General features: G+C 39.5%; 1 protein-coding gene across 1 annotated transcript in view; it reads left to right on the top strand.

Moving 5' to 3' along the window:
- Positions 1 to 15,825, top strand: part of dnajc6 (DnaJ (Hsp40) homolog, subfamily C, member 6) — a 95,438-nt gene that overhangs the window by 59,204 nt on the left and 20,409 nt on the right. The window contains exons 14-17 of the mRNA XM_072274549.1: positions 2,126 to 2,257; positions 5,116 to 5,250; positions 9,622 to 9,921; positions 11,291 to 11,439. Of these exons, the coding sequence (XP_072130650.1) occupies positions 2,126 to 2,257; positions 5,116 to 5,250; positions 9,622 to 9,921; positions 11,291 to 11,439 (716 nt within the window). The remainder of the gene's footprint in view (positions 1 to 2,125; positions 2,258 to 5,115; positions 5,251 to 9,621; positions 9,922 to 11,290; positions 11,440 to 15,825) is intronic.

Raw genomic sequence — 15,825 nt, 5'->3', positions numbered from 1 at the left:
ATAATGTTTTAAGAACAAGTTTTTAATTTAAAATAAGATGAATTATTGTAATACAAAAATTTTAGTTGCAAATGCTTTTCAGCATGACATTGTACTTGTATGAAGGAGAGTTATGCTGTTATTTGTTATCCTCGAGTTACCTTGTGCCTGAAGCCACTCACCACCTGGGAATGCTGGGAATGTCAGGAATGTGCACTTCTGGTTCTTTAAAATGAGTCATAGTTATTGCACAGTATGGAACCAGGTTCTTCAGCCAAACGTGTCCAAACAGCTTCCTGATCTAGTCCCATTTCCCCGCAATGTTTTTCAAACACTTTACTGCTTGCTCTAGCAAGGACTTCTCTTCCCCCTGGAGTGCAGAAGGAGGCTGAGTGGTAAAATTTATAGAAGTTTATAAAATCATTTGTGGAATAGTTAAGGTGAGTAGCTAAAGTCTTTTCCCTAAGGTGGGGAGTTCAAAATTAGAGGGCATAGTTCTAAAGTGAGAGGGAAAAGATTAAAGAGGACTTTTAAAGGTGGGTATAATTCTACTTTTAAAAGATGTTTGGACAGTTATATGGATAGGAAAAGTTTAGAGGCTTGTGCACCAAATATGGGCACATAGGGCTAGCTCAGATAGCTAAATTGCTCTATCAACATGGATTTTAGAAGTATCAGCTTTACTTTTACAATGAAAAATCATATTATTAATATTGTTAGCTAGATAATTTTCTGATTAATGGTTAAATTATGGTGACCTGACTGCAGCAATAGGTTTGACAAATAAATTCTTAAAGTGTTTTTTTGAAACGTCGCTGTCATTTGAAATGAATGGTCTATGTCAGACTGAGTTGCATTTTAATGGTTGCAAGTGTGCAGCTGTATTGAGAATTTAATTCACAATTGTTAGGTGAACAACTGGGTGTGTGGCAATGGTACAGTCAAGATGTTCCTGAGCTACAGTTTGAGGTATCTTGGAGCAATTTTGCACTAAATTTGTGTTGCAAATAATAAAACATGAAGGGGAAAAAGACATATTGGGGCGGGCAGAACACCTGGTGATCAAAGGAGATAGAGAGACCCTCTGAGTGAAAAGCTCTACTTACTTTCGGACTGAGAAATCTGCAGAAGTTGGCACTGAACTGACATGGGCTCCATGAGGCCAGCACTGGATTGGAAAATTTTAGTTACGGCAAGCGATTGGATTGGTTGGATTTGTTCTCTTTGGGGTAAAGTGGCAGAGATGTGACCTGGAGGTATACATAAGATTACGAGAGACAATTTTAGAATGAATAGTCAAAACCCTTTTCCATTCCTAGTGATAACAATAACAAGAGCATAATTTGAAAGTGATAAGTAAGAGTTTTAAAGGGGGTATAAGGGTTAAGTTTTTTTTTCTGGCAGTGGTTGATATCTGAAATACACTGCCAGAAGACTGGTGGATTCAGATACAATCATTATAGTTAAGAGCCAACCAGACCCTTTTTAAAAACAAAAAGTAAGACAAAAAAGATAATAGTCCTAACGCAGGTAAATGGGATTGGTGTAGATGGGCAAAACATTACCGGACATGATGGGCTGAATGGCCTGTTTCTGTGCTGTATGATTCTATAACTTTATGCTGCTGTTGCAATTTCACATTCCACTCAGTTTTTTGGTTTATCCTCCTCTATGAACAATAAGTCAACTACTCAAACACATTTGATGGTATAATTTCCTTGGCTCACAATTGAGAGTGTAAAAAGTGGAGATAACTTGAAATGGAAGGTAAGTGAAACTGGAAAACATTGGCAATATGTAGCAAACCAGGCAGCATCTGTGGAGCGATGAAAGATGTGTAATTTCAATTCTCTTTCATCTGCCCTCTCCGTGCTTCCCTACTTGCAGCATTTTGTGCTTTTATTTTAGACTTCTGATCATCTGAATTATTTTGCATTTGTGCCAGTGTAGCATTTTATACTCCTGCCCTGATGTCTTCTGTAAATGGAGGTTAACGTAAGACGCTCTTTTATGCGTGGTCCCAGTGATGTCTAGGTATTTGTTTCAATATTTAGCTGACTCCCTTGGGTGTATGTTGCAATAATGCTGCAGATTTTGTTTTAAAGAAAAAAATTGTATGATACGTTGTTAAATATTGTTTACTTAGGTAGAATCTCCCCTGTCCTGCCATGTACTCCAGCTGTCTCCGTTCAGCCAGATCTTATGGGAGGATGGAGCTTGGGATCTTCCAGTTCATCTGCTGGTTCAGCAGCCTGGGCAAACAGAACAGCCTCCTCAGGTTAAACATAGTATTCTGCAACAAATATATTTTAAGCATCTGTTGACAATAGCTAGCTACCTGGGATTGTCAAGAATTAAATTCATCTAAGCAACCCATGCAAAATGCTGGAGGAACCCAGAAAGTCAGTTCCTCAAGCATTTTATGTGTATTACTCAAGATTTCCAGCATCAGCAGAATCTCTCTTGACCTTGGATTATGTGATTTCATTTTCTGTTGCTGTGTGGTACTGCCATAGTTCTTCCTGTACCTCTTCTTTCCCCCTTATTCTGAATCAACAGATGGTCTTCCAGCAGAGTTATGGTTTCCTGGTGTTTGAGTTATTCTTTGGCTTTTGTAACTTAATCTTGCAGGGACAACGTGTAAACAAAACAACTTGAGGAAAACTGAAAAGAGAGTACTAGAGTACAGGAAGCCGTCAAGAGTGTAAAGACCATGTGTGTTTCTAGGGAAAATTAATTAATGCTGAGAATGGTTGTAGGCAATGATTTATTGACTGTTTCTTGCTGCACTGAGTAGCTGTTGCCATAAATTGCTAATGTTAATGAAGTGAATTTATGCCAATGTATTTAAATGGATTACAGTACAGATTTTGATCCTACAATGTTGAAGGATCAGTTGGAATGGAGGAGGTACTACAAGTAGTGGTGTTTCCATGAGCCTGCAGTTAATTTCTTTTGAAGCTAATGGAAGTGTAGGTGATGTAAACTACAATGTTAAAAGGGGACCACATATTTAAGTTGTTGTGTTGGGATTCCATGCAAGCAGATTGGCTTTGTGTTGAACATTTTTCTTTCCACTGTTGGAGCTACACTTATTCAACAAAGAGGAGAATATTCCACTATACTCCTGATTTGGGCCTTGTGGATGGTGTAAAGATTTTGTGGAGTCCAGAGACAAGCCACTTGCTGCAGTAAGTCCCACCTCTAATCTCTTCTTGTGGTTGCAATTATGTGTGGCTGGTTCAGTTGATCTTTGATCAATTGTGACCTACCCAGGATGTTGATGTTGGGGTTGCTCAATGATGTTATTGCCATTGAATGTCAGGGAGGTTTGGTGGGGTGAAAGAGTTAAAATGCCATTCAATTCCAATTGAGTTGTTGTGCTGTTGGAATTGCACTAAGGCTAGAATAGGGAAGGACAGCAGATTTCATTCCTAGCAACATCAGTGCATCTGTTTGGTTTTGGTACATCTTGCAGCCTCATGGGCAATTTTGTAACAGTAGATTTTTTTGCCAAGTTACAAAATGCATTTTGATGGTAGAAATTGAAGACATTGAATAAATTTCAGAAAGTCTCGGCATCCTTGATACAAGAGTTGAACGTCAAATAACTGTGTTAAGTAAATATGGTTGCCTCTGGGCAGGTGTCCATAGCACAGTAATATTTAAAATTTGCAAGTTATTGGTAGTGACACTGATCTGAGGAAATGAGAAATGCATCAGAGAGTGCTGTTACAAAGAGAATGGAGTAATGTGCTTTTACCTGCAACCAAACATCAAAGAATTAATGCTAGGAGAGATTTAAATATTAATATTGGTTCCTTAAACAGAAATATGGCAGTCAGCTTTCTTACACATGAAGATCGCCCAAAACATTCAATTAAATCGAGCTTTCAGGTGAAAATGGTGGATAGGATTGTGTTCCACATTGACTGTACCCTGCACAGGTATTTGTGGAACAATGACGAGGCTAGGATTAATTACAAAAATGTCAGATATCGTTTACCTAGCTGTCACTGAATGCTTGCTGAAAATCTCGGGGAAAAGTGATCAAAGTGGAATAAAGTCACAGAAATCAGTAAACACACATAAAAGTTGCTGGTGAATGCAGCAGGCCAGGCAGCATCTCTAGGAAGAGGTACAGTCGACGTTTCAGGTCGAAACCCTTTGTCAGGACTAATTGAAAGGAGAGATAGAGATTCGAAAGTGGGAGGGGGAAGGAGAGATCTGAAATGATAGGAGAAGACAGGAGGGGGAGGGATGGAGCCAAGAGCTGGACAGGTGATTGGCAAAGGGGATATGAGAAGATCATGGGACAGGAGGCCTAGGGAGAAAGAAAAGGGGGGGGGGGAGAAAACCAGAGGATGGGCAAGGGGTATAGTGAAAGGGGCAGAGGGAGAAAAAGGAGAGAGAGAAAAAGAATGTGTCTATATAAATAAATAACAGATGGGGTATGAGGGGGAGGTGGGGCCTTAGCGGAAGTTAGAGAAGTCGATGTTCATGCCATCAGGTTGGAGGCTACCCAGATGGAATATAAGGTGTTGTTCCTCCAACCTGAGTGTGGCTTCATCTTTACAGCAGAGGAGGCCGTGGATAGACATATCAGAATGTCTATCCGTAGACACGCAAGTAAACATGGAAGTTTGTATAAAGAGAATATTACAATTTTGTATACCTGATTGAATTTACTGATTCTGCAAGAAAGTAAGGTAGACTTAAATCAATAGAAGCAGGATTATAGAAATGGCTCCTTCAAAGCAAGGCAGCTCAACTGGGTAAGATGTCATGAAAAATATGTTTTTTCAGAAATCACTATGATAATCAAAATTCATAAACATTAGCACAGGTTTTGATATTTGTGACCTTCATGATATATTCCTAGTTTTGTGATGTTTTGTGACAGTACATATTGCCAAAATGAGGTAATGGTCTTTATCCTCATAATGTTTAGGTCATAGTTTACTCAAGTGACTTTGGCTTTGACTGTGGAGCAGGTTATTGCCATGCCTTCAGGACAATATAGTAATGCATACTATTGGTGGTGGGTGAGGTTATAAGTGACTTACTGCATAATTTTAATGTATAGACCAAAAATGAGTTAGTTTTTACATTTTGCTTTCATTTTTTTGCAAACAGGAGGGGTCATGGGTGTGAGCAGGTCAGCCAACACAAGTCCTACAAGCTCTATACAGAGTACCCCGACACGCCAGTCCAAGCCACAGACACTGGATCCCTTTGCAGACCTGGGTGCGCTTGGTGCCAACTTAGCAGGTTAGTTCTGTCAGATATATTAACTTGTTCCTCTTTGTGGAGATGTTGGTGAAGAGGAAACTGCCTTGTGGTGCAGCAAATGCCGTTAAAGAAAGCTCTTAACGTGGAAAATTGTTCCGTGCTAATTTCAGGAAACCTGAGGAAAATAGATACTAGGCTAAATAATTCAATTTTCGTTGTGTATGTGGATGATCTGGATAACCAAATATTTATTCAGTTAGAGGTTTTAGTGAGGTTCTAAATTTAGGAGGAAGAGGTGGGATTTGGTGGAGAATTTCTGACAATGAGCTGTCAGTGGTGATTGTAAGCAGCTGCTAATAGAGGCCACCGGATGGACAAAATGCACTTATTATGGTCTGTGAGGTTTCACAGAATGTAGATTCGAGGCGGACTTAGATGTTTATATGTAAGTGGTGGAAAATACCAGTTCTTTTTCAAGTGATTGAAATTTTAGTTTAGATAGAAAATGAGTGCAGACTGCAATGATCTAGACAGGGTGAAAGTGAGAATGTGTTTAATTTGCTGCCTGTCTAAAGAAAGGAACTATTCCTTGGTATTATGTTCAGTACTGTACTGAAGAAACCTGGATTGAATATTTGTAAGTATGTAGAATACAAAAACAATCTCCAGACTTTAATTGGAATATAACTAGAGAATGCACATTATCCTGGGATTCATGTGTTGCTTGTCCGTGGGTGAGAACAGCAAAGCAAGTGTTCACTTAATAACCTATTTTATCCCATGTCTGTATTTACTGGGTTGGCTTCCTGGTATCCTTTTTATTTGGGTGATTTATATTGGAGGCCAATTTCAATACAACCTGGAGGGTGTGCTTGAGCATCTTTGTATTATAAATTTGTTGTGCTTAGAGAATAACACATTGGTATAATATAGCTGCACAATAGATACTTCAGAATTGTTGAAGTTGAATCAGGCAGTGCACAATGAGCGTCTGGAGGTCAGCAGAGGAAGTGGATATTAGAACATAGAACATAGAATAGTACAGCACAGTACAGGCCCTTTGGCCCACAATGTTGTGCCGACCCTCAAACCCTGCCTCCCATATAAGCCCCCACCTTAGATTCCTCCATATACCTGTCTAGTAGTCTCTTACACTTCACTAGCGTATCTGCCTCCACCACTGACTCAGGCAGTGCATTCCACGCACCAACCACTCCCTGAGTAAAAAACCTTCCTCTAATATCCCCCTTGAACTTCCCACCCCTTACCTTAAAGCCATGTCCTCTTGTATTGAGCAGTGGTGCCCTGGGGAAGAGGTGCTGGCTATCCACTCTATCTATTCCTCTTATTATCTTGTACACCTCTATCATGTCTCCTCTCATCCTCCTTCTCTCCAAAGAGTAAAGCCCTAGCTCCCTTAATCTCTGATCATAATGCATACTTTCTAAACCAGGCAGCATCCTGGTAAATCTCCTCTGTATCCTTTCCAATGCTTCCACATCCTTCCTATAGTGAGGTGACCAGAACTGGACACAATACTCCAAGTGAGGCCTAACCAGAGTTTTATAGAGCTGCATCATTACATCGTGACTCTTAAACTCTATCCCTCGACTTATGAAAGCTAACACCCCATAAGCTTTAACTACCCTATCCACCTGTGAGGCAACTTTCAGGGATCTGTGGACATGTACCCCGAGATCCCTCTGCTCCTCCACACTACCAAGTATCCTGCCATTTACTTTGTACTCTGCCTTGGAGTTCGTCCTTCCAAAGTGTACCACCTCACACTTCTCTGGGTTGAACTCCATCTGCCACTTCTCAGCCCACTTCTGCATCCTATCAATGTCTCTCTGCAATCTTCGACAATCCTCTACACTATCTACAACACCACCAACCTTTGTGTTGTCTGCAAACTTGCCAACCCACCCTTCTACCCCCACATCCAGGTCGTTAATAAAAGTCACGAAAAGTAGAGGTCCCAGAACAGATCCTTGTGGGACACCACTAGTCACAATCCTCCAATCTGAATTTACTCCCTCCACCACCACCCTCTGCCTTCTGCAGGCAAGCCAATTCTGAATCCACCTGGCCAAACTTCCCTGGATCCCATGCCTTCTAACTTTCTGAATAAGCCTACCGTGTGGAACCTCGTCAAGTGCCTTACTAAAATCCATATAGATCACATCCACTGCACTACCCTCATCTATATGCCTGGTCACCTCCTCAAAGAACTCTATCAGGCTTGTTAGACACGATCTGCCCTTCACAAAGCCATGCTGGCTGTCCCTGATCAGACCATGATTCTCTAAATGCCTATAGATCCTATCTCTAAGAATCTCTAAGAATTAAAGGAGTTAGCCACAATAGAAAACTTTTAGAAAACTGGTTATATTTTCCATTAATAAAAATCTTATTAATTGTCCAAAAGTGAACTGAGGCAAAATCCACAACTTGAGGTCAGAATTGAACTTGGGTCTCTGGCACTGAGATCACCTTCTATTAGTTGTATCAAAGGTTAGTTTTGATTTGTACATCCACCTCATCTGCTCAAGTGGTTTTTTTTCTGTTTTTAAAAATGTAAAACATGTGAACTAATATCTTAAGAACATTGCATATATTTAAATCCCATACAAAGTGATACATGAATGACAAAACAATTATTGAAAGCCTGATAAATAAAAGCTAGCTTCTTGCAGTAGATTGTATAGGCAATCAAGGGTTGTATTGTGTTTGGGAAGACAATTGCAAGTGCCTTGTATAGACAATGAAAGTAACTATCAATTCTTTAGAGAGTAAGTCAGTAGTGTTGTCCTTGTCCATTACCGCTGGATAATAAAACAAAAGTTCAAAGTAGATTTATTGTCAGGGTTGTATATGTCACCATATACAATACTGAGGTTCATTTGCTTGCAGACATACTCAATAAACCCAATAACCAGAATAGAATCAATGAATGACTGCACCAACAGGGCAGGCAGCCAGTGTGCAAAAGACTACAAACTGTGCAAATAAAAAAAGAAAGAAAATACAAGAAATAATAGATAAATAAGCAATAAATATTTGAGCAGCTGCCTTGAACCACTTGCAGGCTTGCTGTTGAAATTGCTGTCACAGGACTGTTGGGTAGGGTGTTCCAGGATTTGGATCCAGCAACGATGGAGGAATGGCAGTGTTTACCCCGGTCAAACTGGGGTGTGATTTGGAGGGGAACTTGTAAGTGGGAATACCTAGGCAACACAGTGGCATAGCAGTTAGTGTAACACTATTACAGAACCAGTAACCCAGGTTTAATTTTGTTGCTGGCTGTAAGGAGTTTGTATGTTCTCCTGCGACCATGTGGGTTTCCTCTGGGAACCCTGGTTTCCACCCACATTTCAAAGACCTGTCGGTTAGTAACTTGAATATATGACTGTAGATGGGCAGTTTGGGGTTGTTGAGCAGGAAGGGTCTGTTGCCATCCTGACTCTAAAAGGTTCAAGGTACTTAGTGTATTACCAGGAAATTAGGCTGCTTTATTTTGAATGGTGCTACATTTCTTCAATGCTGTTGGAACTTTGGAAAAGTCATTGACCTGAAAGTTTAACTCTGTTTCTCTCCACAGATGCTGCTGACCTAACTATTTCCGGTGTTTTCTGTTTTTTTAATTTCAGATTTTCAGCATCTGCGGTAGTTTCCTTTATCTGATATATTGAATGTGAGAATGAGAACTGAAGTTCCAGCCTGGCGACTTGGTCTTAATTATTCAGATAGCTTAGTGAGTGGTGGTGCCACCAGGCCAGTATTGACAATTGTCACTGAAGACCTCCAAACACAGGACATTTTAGCCTTGTTGCTGTCAGTATTCCAAGTAATGTTCAATATGGAACATCGACAAAATTCATTAAATAGTAATATGGAGGAAACTTTCTTGCCAATCCTTGACTCAGTGCCATGGTATTTCATGTGTTCTGGGGATGACATTGAGAATTACCAAAACTTGCCCTGCTGTTAAATACCACTCTACTGCCACCTGGTGGAGATGACCTGTTGATACAAGAAGGCAAAGACAGGCATGGCGATTGAGGGGCCTGACATTTTCAGTAGGGTGTGAATCCATGGTTAGGACTGCATTTAATAGTTGATTGACTAACACTGTGGTAGCTCTCCCAGATTTAGTCACCAGCTCCTAGGTGTTCAGAGGAGGAACTTGCAAGGTTATCTTAGCCTGAGGAGAATGTTACCCTGTCTGAATTTGGGTCATCACTCGATGTTTGATTATTTAACTATTAAATCTTTTTTGGGCTGCTGCATTTCCTTCATTTTTAAACATTGCACTTTGCTACGGTATAAAATAGAATATTCTGCAGATTTGAACATCATTCATGTTAGAAACTATTTTTAATATTTAAATGTTATGTGATCCAAAACCAGGTGGTTCATCATTTTCGAGCAAACCCACCACCCCTACTGGGACATCAGGAGGACCATTTCAACCAGTGGGGTCTCCACAGAAACAATCCCCTCAACCCGTAGGAGGAGGTTCTTGGCAACAGAATGCGGCATTTGGTCGGCAGCAAGGTTCATCTGCATGGCAACAGCCACAAACTAAACAGTCAAAGCCCCAGCAGCCAGTACCCCAGTCATCTCCACAAAATAGACCTAATTATAATGTGAGCTTTGCTAGTGTCATTGGTTCTAGAGAAGAACGTGGATCAAGAGGACCAAATTTCGGTAAGTATGAAAGCTTTTCTCTACTTTGCTCTTTAATGTCTTCCAAGCAAAACAAGTGAATAGAATAGTAAGTATTAGAATAACCAAATGATGGCTCTTTTTTTCCCCTTGTCTTTAGGAATGTATCAGATTAATTTAGGTCTGAAGTTAAACAGGTGCATAAATTTGTAATTAAATTATCACTGCAACTTGCTGCTATGCTGACTGGTCTTTAATATCTCAATTATATGTAGTTAAGATTTTTGTCGCTTCTGGTGTTTTCCTTTATTACAGATTAATAGCAAACAGTTTTTTTCCCTTTACATTAGTTTCTGATTTCATTTGCTTAATTTTTGAGACATAACAAAAGGGGCTGATTTCCTGCGAAGTGACTTGATCTGATTGCTATTGTGTGTTCCTGTAGGTAGTTCAAAATAAACAGTTGTAATGAGCATTATAAACACCTGTTTTTGATCCTATGGAAAAGAAGATAGGAAAGGATCAACACACACAAAATGCTGGAGGAACTCAGCAGGCCAGGCAGCATCTATGGGAAAGAGTACAGTTGAGATTTTGGGCTGAGACCCTTCGGCAGGCTTGGATTTTTGTGTTGCTTGGATTTACAGAATCTGCAGATTTTCTCTTGTTTGTGATAGGAAAGGAGCATATTAACTAGTTACTAGTTAGTAAATTTCATTGAGGAAGGTAGGAGGACTGTTCAATCTGTCTGGATTGGGGGTGAAAACCAGCACAAATTATGTTTCTGGTGTCTGTCCAAGGACATCAACGAGAATGTATTTGCATGTATACACTAACTGTATCCAGAAGCTTGAAACAGAAAATTCACTGTGATTTATTGCACAGTTGCTCTTAAGCATAACTTGTGTTGAATTGCAAATGTATTACTCCATCCTTATCTCCAAATTCTCCTGAAGTTGGACTTGCTATCGAGCTTGTCTCTTAGCTTCCACTTAACATCTTTAACTGCACTAGAAAAAGAATGCCAATGAATGCATTTGGCAAGAACCATTATTCTCATTTTTATATGGCTTATGAATCAGATCAGTTGAAATGATTTTTTTTATTTCTTTCAAAAAATTCTGTCTGTAGTTGCATTGTTAGACAATAAGCCCACTTTGGATGTGTCCCATTCATAAACTAATGCAACCTACTGAAGTAGTCTTGCTTTATTTTCGCAAGATTGTTGTTGTGACTGTGGTTCTCTTTAAATAATATAATATTAGCATTTAGTTGAAATAAAAACGCTGACTATGCAAATAGTGGTTGTTTGAAATGGTCTTCTAATTAATTTATTGATCATCTCGCTATTCTAATTTGCCCGACTCTAAAACTTCTTGACTTATGGTAAAGATTTTCCAATTTATTTTAGGAACTCGGCCAAAGGTTGCAGACAGTAACTTTGAGGACTTGTTGTCAAGCCAAGGGTTTGCATCCCAGAAGGATAAGAGAGGTCCAAAGACGATATCTGAAATGAGAAAGGAAGAAATGGCTAAAGATATGGATCCTGAGAAATTGAAGGCAAGTTGCATATTTTAATTAGATTGACAATAATAGAGAAGACCTGTTATATTTAGTTTTACATGTTTCATTTTGCAGGTAACTTTATGTAGCAGTATTTTACTTAAAAATTAATATGCTGTCTTGCATTTTTTAGAGCTTGTCATATTGGAGGAAATGTACTACCATGGATTGAAAATTAGTTATGTATGGAAGACTGAATTGGAATAAGTAGATCTTTGAGGTTAGAAGTTCCTCGGTCCTCAGTTATTTACTATATATGTTACTGAGCTAGAGGAGAGGCAGATTGTCTGATACCCAAGTTTGCTGATGGCATAAAAATAAGTGGAAGAGCTGTAAGGAGAATATTTGTTATTGTGCAACAGGATGGTGAGAAATTGTAAATGGGTGAAGCCTTGGCCAATTGAGTATAATGTGAGAAAGTGTAAGGTCATACACTTGTGTATTTGGTAAAGATCAAATTCTGAATGGAATGTGACTACACATGACTGAAGTACAGAAGAATCTATGTGTTGTTCCTGACATTAACAAAAAAGGATCAGCCATGTGTAACAACTAGACAGGAGGATTAAAAGCATTTTGATCTTTATTGCAGAGGAATTAGAATGTAGAAAAAGTTCAGTTGGTTTCAGTTGCATAGGATGTTGGTGAGGACAGATGTCGAGTATTAATCTGTTTACCTGGTAGCTTCAGATAGCTTCCAAAGGATGAGATGAGAGTGATGTCCTGTCAAGAGAGACTAAGCAGGTTGGTCTGTGAAGTTTAGAAGAATGAAAGGTGTATTAAAACATAAAGATTCTCAGGGGGTTTGACAAAGTAGATGTAAGATATTTTCACTTGTGCGAAAGTCTTCAAAACATTAAACTAATTCAAAGGAAAAAAAGGGAGTTTGGGAATGCGGGTCCAACCTTGGGTTCACTTTAAGCAAGTTGTGCACGTATCACACAATAGCGTGATGAGGTATACAATTCATGCACTTTTACATATAACCCTTAATGAATTATTTAAACAAACAAGAATGCTTAATCTCCTCCCTGCTTAGCTATAAACTCCAACCCAATAGAGAATATAACCATTTAATAATTACAGCACGGAAACAGGCTATCTCAACCCTTCTAGTCTGTGCTGAAATCTTACTCTCATCTAGTCCCACCGACCTGCACTCAGCCCATAACCCTCCATTCCTTTCCTGTCCATATAGCTATCCAATTTAACTTTAAATGACAACGTCGAACCTGCCTCAACCACTTCTGTTGGAAGCTCATTCCATACAGCTACCAGTCTCTGAGTAAAGAAGTTCCCCCTCATATTACCCCTAAACTTTTGCCCTTTAACTCTCAACTCATGTCCTCTTGTTTGAATCTCCCCTACTCGCAATGGAAAAAGCCTATCCACATCAACTCTTATCTATCCCCCTCATAATTTTAAATACCTCTATCGTCCCCCCTCAATTTTCCCTGCTCCAAAGAATAAAGACCCAACTTGTTCAACCTTTCTCTGTAACTTAGGAGATGAAACCCAGCTAACATTCTAGTAAATCTTCTCTGTACCCTCTCAATTTTGTTGACATCTTTCCCATAATTCGGTGACTAGAACTGTACGCAATACTTCAAATTTGGCCTCACCAATGCCTTGTACAATTTCAACATTACATCCCAACTCCTATACTCAATACTCTGATTAATAAAGGCCAGCATACCAAAAGCTTTCTTCACCACCCTATCCACATGAGATTCCACCTTCAGGGAACTGTGCACCATTATTCCTAGAATGCATCTCAATTACACGCAGTTTATTATACAATACAACTACTGCATACCGACATCTCAGCATTGTAAATTTTAAATTTTCCTATTCAGTCCAAAATATTTAATTGCTGTGGTGGATTTCTTATTCTTGTGGGATAATGTCTTTCCTGACAAGGGGGATCACTGCTTGGCAGGTGAGACTTGTGGCTGCGAAATGATCTCAGATTCTGAAGCTTCCTGCATGGTGGTTGTAGGAGTTGACTCTGAGACTGCAGGGAATGGTTTTGACAGCTCTGGGCACCTCTCTTATCCTTCCTTTTTCTTCTAGTTTTGTGCATCTTGATTTTGGGAAGGTGCATTTAGTTACTGCAGTAATCTCTTATTAATCCTTCTATTGCTCCCTTTATGATCTGATCTGTCCTCCTGGTTTCCTCATCCACAACATCATCTCTTGAATCCACTCTTTTCATATCTACATTGACTGCTTTCAGTTTGGCCTTCCATTCATCCAGCTGAACTTTGGTCTTTGCATCTATTTTTACAAGCAATTATTTGTCTCCCACTTGAAGTTCATGCAATAACCCGAGTGCACACAGAGTAGATTCTGTTTCTCTATCCTCACAAAAGCTGAATGCTTGCAACTTTCCGGACGCTCCTTGAGCTCTCTTCCAGCTTCAAACATGCCATATTTAGCGAGTAACGTCTTATTAACATATCAGAAGCTTTCTCGGGTGTGTAGCCTACAAAAACTTTTGTAGTCAGAGTCAGATCACTGCTTTCGTCACTTTCACAATTCTTCTGAGCAGCGTGGTCCTTCCTTGGTCCAATATGCTTTCTAACTAGAAGCACAGAGGTTGGCACCAACACACGTTTGTCCTCTGTTGGGCAGCGGTTTATGGTGGTCAGCATGGAGACAATTGTGGCATCATCCAGTGCCTTTCTTAATTCACTTTCAGTTGACTCTATTACAGGGGATGTGGCATTCATTTGGTGAATAGATCTCCAATCAAGTTGCGGTTGCCTCAGCCGATCGCGCTCCCACAATGCTCGTCCTTTGGATTTTACCACATACGAGCTCAATGTGGCTTGTTGGTTGTTATATTTCACAATTACAAATGTCATTCCTGCAGGAGTTATCTTTTCTCCAGTATGAGTTCTTTGTTGGATATCTGCAGGCTTCAGTTTGGTATCTTAGAAATGCCATTAAAACTTATTTTGTGGAATGACAAACAGCTGAACCAGTATCCAATTCCATTTTAATTACAATAATTTGCCATTCACTTCTGGCATGTCTTATTGCTTGTCTATTAATAATTTTCAAACTGTAAATCTCGAGACTACACAAACCTGTGTCACTCTCATCATTATCCGATTTCTCATCAAAGATGTGCAGATTAGTGTTATTTTTTAAACTGCAACTTGACTTCTTAGCTTTTACTCTTCCTTGTGCAGTCCATTTATTTTTGTCTGCCCACTGTGCTCTTTGTATGTGTCTTATTTTGTTGCATTTTCTTCAAATTTCGCCTCTAGCCCTGCATTGGTTTGGTGTATGTGAGCCCCTGCCACAATAGTAACATAATTTGTTTGGCCAAACTGCTTTCTGTTCTGTACTTTTCTTCACGCTCACTTTAATTCCTGACTACAACTGAATGGCGTCTCTGTCTGTGGTTTCCATTGAAATAGCAATTTCTATTGCTCTTTTGAATGTAAGTTGTGCTTATTTAAGAGCCGTTTTTGAATGCTTTCTTTAAAGATTCCACAACCTTAAACAATCTCTCAGTGTATCATTAAACCCATTACTGAGCTGGTAACACTCAATCACTTCAATTCTGTCATGTATGCTGAAATGGATTCCCCTCTTTTTGATTCCACTTATGAAACCTAAAATCTTCTGCAATCAACAATGTATTCAGTTCTAAATGTTCCTGCATTACTTTCACAATATCAGTGAAGCTCATTTTAGATGGCTTGGTTGGAACAGACAAATCAAACTGTATACCTTTAATCCAATGCATTCAGCAAAATTGATACTCGTTCCTTGTTGGCTGTTTCATTTGTTTTAAAATATTGCTGAATTAAGTCAGTATATATATTTGAGTTATCTTTTGTGTAATCAACCATATCAATTTTTCCAGTGTAGCCAGCCATTTCTGCTATTTTTTAATGATTATTACCACACGGTACTCACTCTTTATGAACCTGTGAATTCCTCTATTTACTGCCTTGTTTTAAGAAAACTTGATCATGTCCTCCCTTCAGAAGAACAAGTGCTGTACGTTTTTAAAACTCTTAAGTTCTTCGCTACACTTTTTTTTTTAAAAGGTTGAATGTCGTGCTGAGCTTCAATAGGTTGGTGCAGGTGTCCGCCGCTTTTCAAACGTTCACTTTACAAAACCTCACTGTTACGAAAGACCTACATTAGTTACCTGTTTTCGCTAACAGAAAGTGTTTTCACTGTTACAAAGAAAGGCAGCGTGCGATAAAAGGCAGCGCGCGCCCCGAGCAGCTGCTCTCCCCTGGATTCGGAACGGCATTCTCGCCGGCATCGCTTAAACACGTGCCTGTGAGCTGCCGTTTGCAAGATGAGTTCGAAGGTATCACAAAGGTAATGCTACGGTTGTTATGGGGGACTTCAACA

The sequence above is a fragment of the Mobula birostris genome, chromosome 12, assembly GCF_030028105.1.
Source record: "Mobula birostris isolate sMobBir1 chromosome 12, sMobBir1.hap1, whole genome shotgun sequence".
In the NCBI taxonomy this organism is placed as follows: domain Eukaryota; kingdom Metazoa; phylum Chordata; class Chondrichthyes; order Myliobatiformes; family Myliobatidae; genus Mobula; species Mobula birostris.
This window is presented reverse-complemented; position numbering and strand designations above follow the sequence as displayed.